At 34.3% G+C, this 15355-nt stretch overlaps 1 protein-coding gene, 1 non-coding gene and 1 pseudogene across 3 annotated transcripts; 1 reads left to right on the top strand and 2 right to left on the bottom strand.

Moving 5' to 3' along the window:
* The first annotated feature begins 407 nt into the window (after positions 1-407).
* LOC143604051 (ubiquitin-conjugating enzyme E2 13-like) lies at positions 408-3135 on the top strand (annotated as a pseudogene). Its single transcript, XR_013148217.1, has 5 exons — positions 408-451; positions 1220-1317; positions 1418-1553; positions 2508-2631; positions 2866-3135. The product of XR_013148217.1 is annotated as a ubiquitin-conjugating enzyme E2 13-like (transcript).
* Positions 3136-5680: 2545 nt separating this feature from the next.
* TRNAR-CCG (transfer RNA arginine (anticodon CCG)) lies at positions 5681-5753 on the bottom strand. Its single transcript has one exon. It is a non-coding gene; the product is annotated as a tRNA-Arg (tRNA).
* A 3555-nt stretch (positions 5754-9308) lies between these two features.
* On the bottom strand, positions 9309-9638 carry LOC143604054 (histone H4). The gene has a single exon (XM_077080649.1). The coding sequence runs from the start codon at positions 9619-9621 to the stop codon at positions 9310-9312; it is 312 nt and encodes a 103-aa protein (XP_076936764.1). The 5' UTR covers positions 9622-9638; the 3' UTR covers position 9309.
* Between the last annotated feature and the right edge of the window lie 5717 nt (positions 9639-15355).

The following is a 15355-nucleotide window of genomic DNA, read 5'->3' as shown; positions in this document are numbered from 1 at the left end:
AAGATAATTCTATGAAGAATATATGTCTAGTTTTTGATTTTTTTTAATAGATTGTTTAAGCCAATCATATTGAGTTTGTGGATTTTAGTTAATCATGGTTTGTTGAATCATTTGGTGTAAATCTAGGATTTTAGTTGATACAGTATTGAATCTGTTTGCTGTTTTGTTTACAATTAGGAGATTGAGTTTGGGGATTTAGATTAAATAGGGTTTGTTGAATTGTTTGGCTTAAAGTTAGGGTTTTGGTTCATTTGGGATGCTAATTTAAGGGTTTTTATTGTTATGCATGTGCTTTTGAAAGTTTTACTAGTTTTTTGGTTAATTATGTGTACATTATGTTTAAAGATTGAAGCTTTGGTTTTGATCTTGGGTTCTAGAAGTTTCCAAGATCATCTTATGAATAATAGTTTGAATGGAGTGTCTCCATAATTGGACTGTCGGATACATTATAGTATGTTATTTTTCTCAAATTAGGGATTGGTTTTGGGGATTTAGGTTAATTAGGGTTTGTTGAATTGTTTGGTGTAAGTTTAGAGTTTTTAGCTGATACAGTGTTGAATCTGTGTGCTGTTTTGTTTACAATTAGGAGCTTGATTTTGTGGGTTTGTTTAACTGTTTGGTGTAAAGTTAGGGGTTTTAGTTGATTTAGGATGAAAATTTGTGGTTTGGGTTGTTATGCATGCAATTATGCGAATTTCATTAGTTTCTTGTTCAATTATGTCTGCATTATGTTGAAAGATTGAATCTTGGTTTTGATATTGGTTTCTAGAAACTTTCAAGATTGTTACATGATTATGAAGAATATGTATCTAATTTTTGGGTTTTTTAATATATTGGTTCAGCCATGCATATGTATCTAATTTGCATTTTCACCAGGCATTCATATTTAGGATTTTAGCTGATACAGTGATGAATCTGTATGCGGTTTTGTTTCCAATTAGGAACTTGAGTTTATCGATTTAGGTTACTTAGGGTTTGTCGGACTGTTTGGTGTAAATTTGGGGTTTTTGTTTGATGCCGGATTTGATTTAGTTATCATAAATCAGAACATCATGATTCATTGTTATGCAAATTTCAATAGTTTCTTGTTCAAGTATCAATATTTGTACATTCTGTTCAAAGATTGAAGCTTGGTTTTGATCTTGGTTTCTAGAAGCTTTTAAGATTATTTTATGAATAATATGTTTCTGATTTTTGGTTTTTAAATACTTTGTTTCAGTGATGGAGGGTTTTTTAATGCTATAATGACCTTCCCACAAAATTACCCAAATAGCCCTCCAACAGTAAGATTTACGTCAGAGGTTTGGCATCCGAACGGTTGGTGCACATTATTTTGAATTTTTCTTATATCTTAATTACCCAGGAAGGATTTTGTAGAATATCTTTTAAATTTTTATCTTTTTGGTGTTATTTCCAGTTTACCCTGATGGCAAGGTGTGTATTTCAATTCTTCATCCACCTGGTGATGATCCAAACGGGTATGAGCTTGCAAGTGAGCGGTGGACACCAGTTCATACGGTATGTTATTGGTTGTTTTTATTAGTGTATACTTTGTGTAAATGTGTTTACGAGTTATGAGTGTGTTATTAAGTCATATGCATGATGTTCATGAATGCCACAAATCTTTAGCACATGTAATTAAACATGTTTGAAATTTAATCAATTGAAGAGCTTAAGTGAACTACTTTATGATTTATATGAATATATGATATTTATAGACTAGTTGTAGATGATATTGACTTACTTCTTAATCCTTGAACACCAGACAGACAAACAAACATGCCTAGTATAATCCCACATCTATATTCCCACTCACCGTAGTATTTCACAGTAAGAAAACATTTACAAACTTATTCAACCGTATAATAAAATACGTTTATAAAGCTTGGTCAACATTTATAAAGCTAATTTATGTTAAGAAAACATTTGCAGTCATGAGTACATAATTACCAAAATATCAAATTCCCTGATCAAGAAACATGCTTCTCAATTTTTGGCCAATAAATTTTATTATGAAATTTCAAATCATGTTTAAACAGTAAGTTATCAAAAGATTTCATTTTGAAACTTTTTCTTGCAAATTTCGAGATCTTTGTTTAGTTAAAAGATTTATTATACTCCTGGCATCCTCCACATTGAAGTTTGAAGCATCAAGCGGTCAAGGCTGTATAGCATTTCGCATTTGCTGTCTTAATTTTATAAGATATTAAGATGTTAACTATTTACAAAAGATTTTTTTGTTATTTATGGTAATTGTAATCATTTATAACATGTTAGTTATTTATAGAACTAAGAATTGTTTACAAAAGATTTTCTTTTTAAATAATAGTTTTTGTAATCATTTATAAGATGTTAATTATCTATAAAGCTAAAAATGGACTAAAAAGTATTGGCGCGTAATTATTTCATTAGTCCATCCTCGTAACAATTTCTTTAATAGTGTAACTTGTGTTTTCTTTGTCGTTGGTATTATTCTACTCGATTACATCTAACAGTTATTTTCTTAGTTATGTTCAAACCTTTTCTAAATGGTTGAAAATATTGTATTTGCAGGTAGAAAGCATAGTCTTAAGTATTATCTCCATGCTTTCTAGTCCTAATGATGAATCACCTGCTAATGTGGAAGCCGCAGTAACTAATACATTCTCTCTTCTGTTTACTAGAAGTGGCAATTTTGTAAATAAACGGGCCGATTAAGTTTCTTTATTTAACATGTCAAGTGAGTTGAATTAGAAATGTTAGATAAAAAAGAAACAAGTCAAATGAGTGGAACATAAGTCAACACGTTATTCAGTCGGTCCATTTTTGTCACCTCTAATTTTAATCGGTATCATGATTTTATTGTTTGATATTTGTGATTTTCAGAAAGAATGGAGAGAGAGAAAGGAGGAGGTTCAGAAAGAAAGTTGGTCGATGTGTGAGAAAATCGCAAGAAGTTATGTGAAACTAATGTGGTTGATCTGAAATCACCATGTTAAGTTTCTTATTCTATTTCATATGTTCCTTTTTATAATGTTATACTCTTGTTTTGTTTACCTAATCATGGAACAGACTTTCAAAATGTCGTCTTTTTTGGTCTTATTGTTGTGATTTGTTATCTTATTTTTTATTATTTTCGTTTCATTTTTGTATGGATAATAGTTAGATGCATAATAAGACAAATGAACAATAATAATCAAAGCTGGATTATTATGATGTAATTCATATTTTAATATAAACCCAGTGAAAATAAATGTGAAAAATATAACTAAAACAACATCTGATCAAAATCTGCAAGCACGGTCACACACGACTTTTGGGTTCGTGTATGCATACCGTTTAGAAGCGTCAACCCATGAACAGAAACATTTAATTCTTGAACTTCATAGAATGATTACGGTTTTGCAATGTTTTCATAACCGGACTATAACCCAACCAAAAAGATAACATAAGTATTGATATGATTATGTATGTCCGGCATGTTTTAAACAAAAGGATAGTATAAGTATTGATTTTCCAAAAGATATTCAAACATCTATTAAAGATTAAGATTTTTATAACTCTTATATTTTAAACACGATTTTATACTCTTATGATTTAATCTATAAACCGACAAGGAAGATAGATGAATCTTTATAACTCATGTAAACCAAAATTTGGAGTTCCCATACATGCAAACTTAAAACTTTATTATGAACGTGGCAAACAAACGAAATGAAGGCAAGAAATGAAAACACAATATTCTTAGTTAATACATGAAGTTGGAAACACTCGCTTCAGGTTTCCTAAAGACCGATTTCCTTCCTCTTCTATCTTCATCCTATAGTTAGCTCTTCTTCATTTTGGATAGACTTAACGTCTTGTCTTCTCTTTATCGCTTCCCATGTGATCATAGTAAGGTGATCAGCTTCTTGAAACTTTTCATTGTCAAATCGTTAAAATCTTGTGTCAAAGTCTTCCCCTGGGAACTTAAACCTCAATTAAAGTAATTAAAGTAGCTTATTTGAAACAAAATGTAAGATTATATCTAAATGTAAATCTAAATTTAAGAAACTTATCATTTTTATTAACAACATATTAAAACAAGCTTATTGAACAAAGGTCATACCAAATTTTAAACACAAGAGAAATTATCATTATATAAAGCTTATAGTATTATTCAAAATAATTAAAACAAGCATAATTTATAAGTTTGACTTAATACGTATGAAAATTTTCATAAATACAGGCGCGGGGGGGGGGGGGGGTGGGTTCAAAATTTTCGTACGACAACTGATAAATTTACACCGATGAGCAAAAAAGCAGGTGGTGGGGGGAGTCCTCACTAAGCTTTGCCCTTGCTTGTGAGCAATCATCAAAGTTAGATAAATGCATCAGCATTAGCTAATATATACGACCCGGGTAAGGTGTATCTTACCATCTTATGATCAGTTTTGAGTGGAAGACAAACTGATTTTGATCATCTGCTTATTTTAGAGGTAAGCAATCGGTTTTAATAACCAGTTTGAGAATAGCTTATTCAGAAACCGAGTTGTTAACAAGAGCAAACCGAGTTGTTAACAAGAGCAGCAGCCAAGTTTTGGTGTTGGTTGTTTTCAAGAAAATACAGTGATAGTCACCAGAAAAGCAACAAGGTTCATTCAGCTCACAAGATGATGATTTAAGACCAAAAAAACCTATACAATGTTTGATCAGTTTTTGATTGTTGCAATTGTTGTAAGACAATTCAGTTACTTCTTAAAAGTTAGAAGCTTACAAATTACAATTCTTGGTTCGACTTCTGTGCTTTTCTTCAAATCCTTGTATATCTGGATTCTGGAATCCATTCTGCATCATGGTAATCTTCTTCAAGCCAAAGTGATGCCAAAATAGCATAATACATCAATCAGGAGATCTCTTAGAAGTATGAGTGCAATTCCATGGTTTAGTGAATGAAACTCAAGAAAGCCAGTTTAAAACTTGAAGCGGTTGAGCTCAGATCAGTTCCGGAACTTGGACTCGGTGTTTTTAAATCTCCAATGCTGGTGGAAACAAACATCTAAATAGTGGGAATCATAAGCTTGTTTGGCTTAAAAGCGCAGAGAAGTAGAGTGTGCAAGAAACTGAAAAAAACCGAATTTCTATATTTTTAGTTTACTTAATTTACAATAATTTAATAAATATGTAACTCAAATATTTATGGCCAAATGTATAACAATCAATTAGTAATTATTAACAAAATTATTTATACCTAAATTCATCATTTTCGTCCTAAAATTTTCAAGCTCAAATGGGAAAAACCGAAACCAGAATGGAAACCGGACCGAAACCAAACCAAAAATCTAAAAAACCGAAGTTTCGGTTTTAGCCCAAGACCACCCAAACCAAACCGTGTGCTCCCCTACATAGAAGCTAGATACAAGGGAACATGATGCATAAACGGGGTGTGCACGAAACCGAAAAAACCGACTTGAAACCGGAAAAAACTGAAACTTCGGTTTTTGGTTCGGTTATAGCCCAAAACCGCACCGCGCACACCCCTAATTACGGGAGCATGTACATTAATGAAATACTCAAAAACAAAATTAGAGGCAATAGAGCTTGAATAATCTGGTTCGAAATCGAAAACATGATATTCCTTGTGTAAAAATGATGAAATAGTCCAGGATTACATTACATGAATTGGAAGAATGGATTGGATATTAAAAGAGAGGTGTAGTAGTGATCACAGTGGGATTCGAACCCACGACCTTTAGATTCGGAATCTAACGCGATATCCACTTCGCTATGCGACCACTTGTAGCCAACTCTATATACAAAAGTTACAGAAACGTCCACGCTGACGAAAACCAGATCAACTTCAAGCACGAATTAGGTATTGAAGATCACGAAACCGAAACTGGATTGATTTAGATCTTAAATAATAATCAGATATGTATCTCTGCGATCTCAATAGTAGACGGACATACCTTGGTTGTTTGACTTGCTAATCGAAGAGAAGCTAAAGATCAATTCACGCTTCTTCTATATCGTAAGCGATGATTAACGAGGATGTAGAAGCATTTTGATCACCACGGAATTCAAATGGAACAATTTTTAAGAATTTGATATTTTGTACGGATCATGTATGAAATATTAAAAAACCGTTTGGAATCCTGCTTTTAAGAAGAAGATTTAGTCGGTGTTTTAAAAACCGTTTCAAACCGGACGGTTGAACCGGTTAAACCGGATTTCGCATAACATGCCGGTATTTTGAGCCGGTATTTTTGGCCGGTTTATTAGAACGTCGTACCGGTGGTTTTTTTATAAAATACTGGTTTTTACCGGCAAACCGGTTTTATGTCCAAGAAATTTTTTATATTTGCGGCCCATATTTTATCAAAATTACTTTTAACCCAACAATTAATATTCAAACGTGTAAACGTTATGACTATTTTTTTTTTAAATTGAGTGCTTTCGTATTATTTTTTAATATGGATTAACTTTTGGATTATTTTTTGTTATGAAATCATTTACTTTTGTGTTATTTGGAGTAAAAGTTGTATTTATAGGAAATTATAAGGTAAATTATTCAACCGGTTGAACCTCCCGGTATAACCCGGTTCAACCGGTTGTATCATTTTGTAGCCCAATCCGATACGAGTAAAAAACCGGTTTTTAAAACATTGGATTTAGTGAGAAAATATGGACGGCTCCTTCAAAATTTTCAAATTTTTGGCTGTGCTTGTCAGATTCTTTTGCACGTGTCAGATTATAATTGGTGTAGAAATCTCTTCGGAACTTATCCCAAAGTGTCGCTCCAGTCCAAATTTCTAGGGACATTTTTAGTCTATTAAAAGGTTCATTTTGGAAGAGTAAATTGCGGTTTTCGTCCTATGGTTTGTCCAAAGCTGCGATTTTAGTCCAATAGTTTTAAATTTACGATTTTCGTCCCTATGGTTTCATTTCACTTGCAATTAAATCCTAACCCACTAACTCCGTTAAATCTACCTGGTTATGTCCATCTGCTTGAGGGGCAATTTTGTCTCTATACTCCCAAAAGAAACCCTAACCAGCCCTAAATACCTAATTCCCATACCCTCTTTTCATATACGTGTGTTGGCCACTCTCCTCCGCTCCTCCCTCCACCGATCACGATCTCCGTTCACCCACATAACCAGATCCGCGCGCGCCTTATCCCAATCTCACGCGCCTAACCACTCTACAACCGTGTAGTCAACCACTCCACTTCCGCCGCCGCCACTCCGGCCAAACCACCTCCGACAACCGGCGGCGAAGGATCTTCTGCCGGAAAGTTCACCGAAGAGTTCACCGGCGCTGGAGCGATCGGACAGGTGTGCCAGGTGATAGGTGCGGTGGTGGACGTGAGGTTTAGTGAAGGGTTGCCGGCGATTCTGACGGCGTTGGAGGTGTTGGATAACTCGATAAGGCTGGTGCTGGAAGTGGCTCAGCATTTGGGGGAGAATATGGTTAGGACGATTGCTATGAATGGGACTGAAGGTCTGGTTAGAGGTCAACGCGTGTTGAATACCGGGTCTACGATTACAGTTAGTGGTCAACGCGTGTTGAAATTGATTTGATCTGGTGTTGATTGATTGTTTTAGATCTGGTTGTTTGTGTTTAGGACTGGTTGGGTTTCTTTTGGGAGTATAGTGACAAAATTGCCCCTCAAGCAGATGGACATAACCAGGTAGATTTAACGGAGTTAGTGGGTTAGGATTTAATTGTAAGTGAAATGAAACCACAGGGACGAAAATCGTAAATTTGAAATTATTAGACTTAAATCGCAGATTTAGACAAACCACAGGGACGAAAACACAGTTTACACTTTTGGGAAACTTCCCTTCTTTTTTATGAGCTCTCCATTTTTCTTTCTTAAAAGTAGGATGCGTGTGAAGTTATTTTGGGTTGTATAAAGAAGAAAGGATTGTATAAAAATGATTTGGTTTAAAACTTTAAATAGATTATGTATTTATATAAATAAAAAAATAGACTTTTTTAAATGTTCACAAACTACACCACTCAAGTAGTAGAACTCGACCAAGAGTACTCAGCCCCCGTTTTGTCCAGGGTGGCTTCCCAATGGTACTCGACTACTCAGAGGGGATACCCGGAGGCTCCGAGTAAACAACCTCCTCAACCCTCATAGAAGTAGGTTTGAGTTCTAGATAATTTAAACCGTTTTGGGGTGGTAAGAAATTAAGAATCTCAATGAGAAGGCATGAACACCTAGCCTTTAATTAAGAGAAAACTAGATTATTCATTCCAATACTTTCTAGATTCAAAATACGTAACATATAAACTATAAAAAGTGCGGAAAAAGTATTAAATCACTAGAAGGTGTGGTTAAAGTTGTTCAGAGCATAGATTGTTTTAGCATTTTGAAGTTCTCGGGCATATCTTCCTAGTCACATTATCATCACTAAGAAGGCCTCAATGAATGATGGTAATATTTAGGCACTAATGGTTGGCTTTAGACCATTTTGTTTATCATTAAGGTGGCGGGTGTGCATGTGACACAGGAAGAGAAGGCAGTGCAGGATGAGTGATGTGACAGTGAGACACAGGGAAGCTGCAAAGAGAGGAAGATTTTGATGTCGAAGCTAAACGATGGTGCCTAACTGCCAATCTAAAGAAGCAACAAAGAAGATGCAGAATTTAAAGGAAGCTTAAGGGGAATGGAAGAATTATGTGCCATGACAGTACTTGCAGGAACACCGCTGCCAGCTTTAATGTCAACCAAAACCAACAAACTGAGCAGAATATCCTGCGCCTTTACCTCCGCTTGTAATCCCAAAAACATAGTCAGATATTTGTCCGTCTTTGTGGATTCATCAAACACAATGATGGTGTTGGCCTAATTTTTTTTAACTCGTTATGTTCAAAAGATTCATCTTAAATTGTTGTAACACCCACCTCAAACTATTTACATAGTCAAAAAAATGTAATCAATAGAAAATTTCAACTCCATTAGAAGTTTAGAACCAACAATGTTACAATTCTACATATTCCAAATTGGATGCCCTCAGATTAGCTCAAAGAGAATGAAATAAAGCAGTGTATTTAGACCATCACATCTTCTAGAAGGAAGATTATTCACCACCCCTGATTACCTAATTGAAGAAATAAATTTTTTGGTTGGACCAACATCCAGCAAGGATATACATATCTAACAACAATGATCATATACGATTGGAAATATGAACACCAAACGTAAGCGTACAATATGACTGCATTTAAGCAAATGATTCATCCAGTAATACTCACTAACCACTTGATCAAATACAGACAGCCAGAAACTAAGCATCAAAACACAAATATCATAACACCACATGCTCATCACAAACCTAATTAACCTCCAAATCCATACAGAGTCCTGCCTTGCCTCTTCAGAGCATAGACCACATCCATGGCCGTCACCGTCTTCCTCCGAGCATGCTCCGTGTAGGTAACCGCGTCACGGATCACATTCTCCAAGAATATCTTCAGCACGCCACGTGTCTCCTCGTATATCAGACCGCTGATCCTCTTCACTCCGCCTCTTCTGGCCAGCCTCCTGATGGCGGGCTTGGTGATACCCTGAATGTTATCTCTCAGTACCTTCCGGTGACGCTTTGCTCCTCCCTTTCCCAAACCCTTCCCGCCCTTACCACGCCCAGACATTGTCGAATTAGGGTTTTGATTGATTGTTGCTTTGGAATGAAGGTTGATGGATTGAAAATGGATTGTGGGTTAGGGTTTATAAAGGGGGTTGATTTTGGAATGTATGCGGGTAATGGGTTTCCGTTGGATGTGGATATGATCGACGGTGGATATTGAAGATCCGGGTTTTGAGGTATAAACTATTGTGAGACGTTGATGGGTTATGATCGACGGATGGAGGTTTTAATGGCAAGTAGTGGATCGATGACATGGGATGTGGATTCTGGGGGTAATTTACGAAAATTTCATGTTAGCGCGAAATGATTTCTCACACGCTCTAAATCGATCATAACCCTTTTTGAAATATTTTCATTTTATTATCAGCCATAAGTGTATTTAAAAAAATAAACTTAATTGTTTAAGGTTATTTGAAAAAAATAAGATTATACTTAAAACTAATTAATGTGAAAGAAAAAATGGAAATTAAAAGCAAAACCATACCGTTGTTAACACGTGGTGGCAATCTAGTTTGTAAACTTGTTTGTTCCACCAATCACTTTGCTATTATTTGAATATTCTTATTTTTTATTACTTGAAAAAAAAAATTTTTTCTTAAATAGTAGATAGCCCAGCGTTGGCTTGCCAATGAAAATGGTCTTAAGCTATGACACAATGACTTCCGAAGGCTGTTTAGGAAGAAATATATAGATATCTCCAAAAAAGAATCGAAACCTTTTACCTCTTAGTTGTTAAAACGTGTGTTATACTTGTTTAAACAACATATATAAACAAAATAAAGGAAATCTTGTATACTTTCAGTTGCCTGTCATATTAACTACCACCTTGAAACTTGTAATGCTTTGCAACGTGAGATAATATCTAGAGGTGAGCAAAAACCGAATTAACCGAAAAAACCGAAACGAAGCATTAACCGACGCTTAATTTTTTGTTTTTTTTTTGAAAAACCGAATTTTCAGTTTCGGTCCGGTTTTCCATTTTTAAAAAACCGAACCGATATGTGTTTTTACTTAAATATTAATACAATTATATGTGTTTTTTTAGAAGTTATGACCGGAAACAAAACGCCAAAAGGATCTACCGTTAATGGTGGTGAAGATTATAAGATTATAAAGATGATGAAGATTGGGAGTAAACTTTGAAAATGAATAAGATGAAGAATGAAGATTGAAACTAAACTTTGTTGAAATTTTAAACTCTAGTATTATTGCAAGTTCGTATTAGTTTGGTTCCACACAAGGTTTAAAAGTACGGAATCGCGCCTCGAGGCGTTTTCCCACAGCCTCTCGAGGCGTAAGCCTCGACGCGACACAAGGCGTAATGAGAAACACACAAAAGCTTGAAACTGACACCAAAAGTCTAAAACATTAAAACACACAAAAAAGTTAGGGTTTCCCGCCTCTTTAACGCCTCAACCGTTTTTTTCCGCCTCGGACGTTTTTTTTCCGACTCGGCCATGAAGAGGCGTGTGACATTCGCCAATTTCAGGTCTTGTTTGTATTCGTTTTTGTATTTGTTTATTATGTAAACCGACCCGATTTGTAAACCGAAGCTTATGTTATAATCAAAATGATGGATTTATGTTACAATATTGTTTCACACTTGTTGGGTATTGAAAACATCATATTTTTATTTTTATTTTTATTTATTTATTTATTATTTATTTTATTTTTTTTGTTATTTTGTGTTTTTGTCTTGATCCATTTTGCATGAAAACTCTTGTATCCCACACCCATATTTGACCACCAACATTACCCTGTATATACACCATCTTTCCTTTTCATTTTCCCTTGCTACAACTCCAAAAAAAAATCTCTCAAACATCAAAGATTCAATGTTATCTTCTTAAGTGTTCTTGAAGGTTTTTAGTTTTTCATCTTAATTAGTTTATATAGCCTTATTAATACTTATTTATGGTCGTGCAACATATATATATAATATGCACCCCTTGTTTACCTTTGGTAGTTACTTCTCCGATTCCGGTCGGTGAGGTTTTGGACCTCATAAGGCAAGGCTTCATGAAGGACTTCGTGTCCTTGATATATATACATCTATATAACTTGTTCATACATATTAATCTTGCTTATTTTAGTTTGTTGGTCATGTTTACAAGTTCCATGGTTATGAGTTTTTAAGAGTCTATGCTTCGGTTTAACCGTAAATAGCTCTAAACCGTAAACCGAACTTTGTTACTAGTTTTGTTAAATAATTATTTAAACATACTTATTGTTAGATCTAAGTTTCTAAAATCATTTTTACAAATTCTATGGTTATGGGTTTGTAGAATCTTACCTCGGTCTTAACCCGAAACATGATCCGAACCGAAAACCAAACTTTTGTTTAAAGACTTTATTGTTAACTTTTGGTTGTAAAACTTAAAGTATTTTTATTTGTACATTATTATACAAGTTATTTAGTGTTTGGACATGTGGAAACCATCTATGAACTTGTTGTGAGATGGAAACCGAACCAAACCGATTCTTACTTGCTTAAGACACACAAGTGTGTTTTTTTTAGCCATCAAGACTTGTATATTTCTTTAAAAATAGTTACAAATTGATTTTTAAATATTTTCTTAAGTACTTGGAAATGTTGGATCCAACTTGATCTCATAACAAAGTTTGGACCGACAAAACCGAACACTCGCTTAACGTGCGTTGTTAGTTTTAAAACAATGGAACTACATACTTGGTTAAGTCTTATTAAATTTTATTGAGTTATCTCATAACATTCAATATTTTGGAAAGTTGACTTTGGGTTTGACCAATTATCAAGACCCGAACCGACAACCCGAACACTCGATAAAAAAACCGTTTTAGTATCTTTATTCCAAAGGGATTTGCATTCTTGCATTTTACCCTCCTTATTACTTAACATAGGTTGAGTAAATATTAAGGTTAGATACTTTAACCCGGTTTCGAGCAAACTTACATCTTTTAAGGGTTATTATTATAAATTTTTAAATAGTTACATTTTAAACCTTGAACTTTAATTATTTACATTTCTCAACATTTATTTTGTTTAAAGACCTTCAAGACAACATTTCTAAATTCAAGACTTCTTTTCTTTTTAGGCATTGTGCGTTAAACTCGTCGTTCCGACAAATCTCCAAATTATCATCTTTCAAGTTTACTACTTGAAGGTGAGTACTTCATACCCCATTTTCCATCTTTTATTTTGGGGGTGACATTTTATACTTATTCAACAAAATGCTTTATATTTTAATCTTAAACCACAAACGTAGTTGTATACTTTACCTAAATAATTGCTTGATTTGGTGTTCTATGCTTATATGCCTATGTGTTTATCGCTTTCTGGTTGGTGGAACTATAAAATCCTAGACTATTTGGCATCCCCTTATAGCAAGGTGTCGTTAACGTAATACAATTAACGAAAACTATAAAATCCTAGACTATTTGGCATCCCTTTATAACTAGGTGTCGCTAATGTGTTTAGCGATATCTATTTATCCAAATTACCACTTTTATTTATCGTTTCGTATGCAAGTTTTGTGGCTATCTGTATTATATACTAATATGATTAAACTTATGAATTGCTCACCAACCTTTGTGTTGACAAACTTTATTTTATGAAATGTTGCAGGTTTGCATCTTGGTTGATTTATGATTGTGAAGAAAACGACATCAAAGACCTTAGGATATTAGTAAAAATGAACAATATCAAATTTGTCATATTTTGTGATATCTTGTTTATGGTTATTTTATGGATAATTGTTATGTGACATTTTCGATGTTGTGAAATGAAACGAGTTTATTAAATACTGTCACTTTAATTAGTGTCATGTGCTTATGGACAATCGTTACACCTCGGCATGTTCCGCCGCCGTTGGTCGGGGTGTGACAAGGCGTACGTTTATTTCTAAACCCTGAGGCGCCGCCTCAAATTCGTTTTGCAACCGCCTCGTACCGAGGCGCGCCTCGAGACACCACCTCACAGCATTTTTTTAAACCATGGTTCCACGTAACAAATGCCTATTTTTGTGTTTTGAATCTAATATGCATTTTCATTTTTTGGATTTTTTTTTGCAATGCCTACACACACACAACAAAAAACCGGTTATAACCAAACCGAAACCGAAAAAACCGAAAAAACGAACGGTTTGTATATTTGAAAAACCGACTTTTCGGTTTTACCTAAAAACCGAACCGAACTGAACCCTGCTCAGCACTAATAATATCAGTGGTTTATATTATGAATAGTGCACGTTACGGAGAGGATGTTGACACATTAGCTCACGCGTCGTGATGAGACGTTGATAAAAAATTAAGTTAACAAAGTTTGTTCACGCGTTACGATTATTCGGTTTTTGATAAAATCTATATCGAAATATAGATGAAAATAAGGCTGGCTTTGTACAAAAACTAAATTGTCAAGAAAAACACTTTACATTTGACATGTTTTTTGTCACACTCACACATTTCGTGAGCTTGTATTAAATTAAATTTATATCGAGTCATACATAGAACGTTGTTTGTATTCAAATTTAGAGTAGTATTTCATTGCAAAAAAAGGTTAAAAATATATTACATTTGACCTATATCAGTTTCGAACAAAACTAATACTTAAACGTAAATAAAAAAAATAAACACGTTACAACAGTGTATTCAGAATTTGAGAAAACATAATATTTAGAAATTTGTTTGAGAAAAATAGTATATGTTAAAGTTGTTAAAAAAACAAAATATTAGTAAAATCAAACTTGAAAATGAATGGAATTAAACTTGAAATTAAAATGTATATTTACTATGGATATGAAGAGGTGTCCTAAGTTAGTTATAAAAAGTATTTTATTAGTATCAAGTTTGAAATGAAAAGCTTTGCATACATGTTATAAATTGAGTGGTTCACTCTAGTTACTATTTTATAAATAGTGTTTGTTGTGAGATAACTACCATTTGGTTTTTAGTATATATATAATATCGTTCTTAATTAACCAAATCATCCAACATGTGATCTTACCAACATAACCGCTCGATGTACCTCAGCTTCATACTTTTTTCTTTATGATATTTAATGGATATTTAAGAATCTCCCTCCACGCCCTGTTTGCGGTGCGCGCATATAATGTATATATGTGTGAACCCTCGGGTGGGCAAAAGTAATATTGCACTAATTTTGACGTTATCTTACTAATCTCGTGAAAATAAGGTTAAAAGTGACGGAAGGTTAATCAGGCATCATGTGGTGGCGTTGATAGCCGAAAGACAAGGTACATGCACCAATTTACCGGTGTGCCGATGGTTGAGTGTTATGTGCCTTATGTCCAGGGCTTGATGCAAAACTACTTTCGAGCCGGGGGTCTCACTGGAAGCAGTCTCTCTATTCCTACGGGGTAGAGGTAAGGCTGTCTACATCTTACCCTCCTCAGACCCTACCATAGCTCTGCTATTGTGGGATATATTGAATACGATGATGATGATGATTCAAGAATCTCCCTCGCAGATTCAAATTGATGTGGTCCCGGAATTTTCACCCAAGCGAGAGTAATGGTCCAAACCCACCGCGCCACCTTACAAGAACCATCAAGTGTACTAACGATTCTTGTGTCATTTTTACACAAAGCACACATTGTATCTCCCATGCTTACACCCCTTACCAAGAACACCAAATTTGTAAATATTCGATTCAAAAGAAGTCTCGAAATAAAACATTTCACATTGATTGGCAATTGTTTTGCCCATAAACATTCCTTTCCAACCTAATACTTCCCATTGTT

Source organism: Bidens hawaiensis, unplaced genomic scaffold, assembly GCF_021521415.1.
Source record: "Bidens hawaiensis isolate Kalapana, Puna unplaced genomic scaffold, B.hawaiensis_p1.1 tig00063784_1, whole genome shotgun sequence".
Taxonomy (NCBI): domain Eukaryota; kingdom Viridiplantae; phylum Streptophyta; class Magnoliopsida; order Asterales; family Asteraceae; genus Bidens; species Bidens hawaiensis.
This window is presented reverse-complemented; position numbering and strand designations above follow the sequence as displayed.

Coding starts and splice junctions, on each gene's coding strand:
- LOC143604054 (XM_077080649.1), bottom strand. CDS start 9,621: ATGTCTGGGCGTGGTAAGGGCGGGAAGGGTTTGGGAAAGGGAGGAGCA.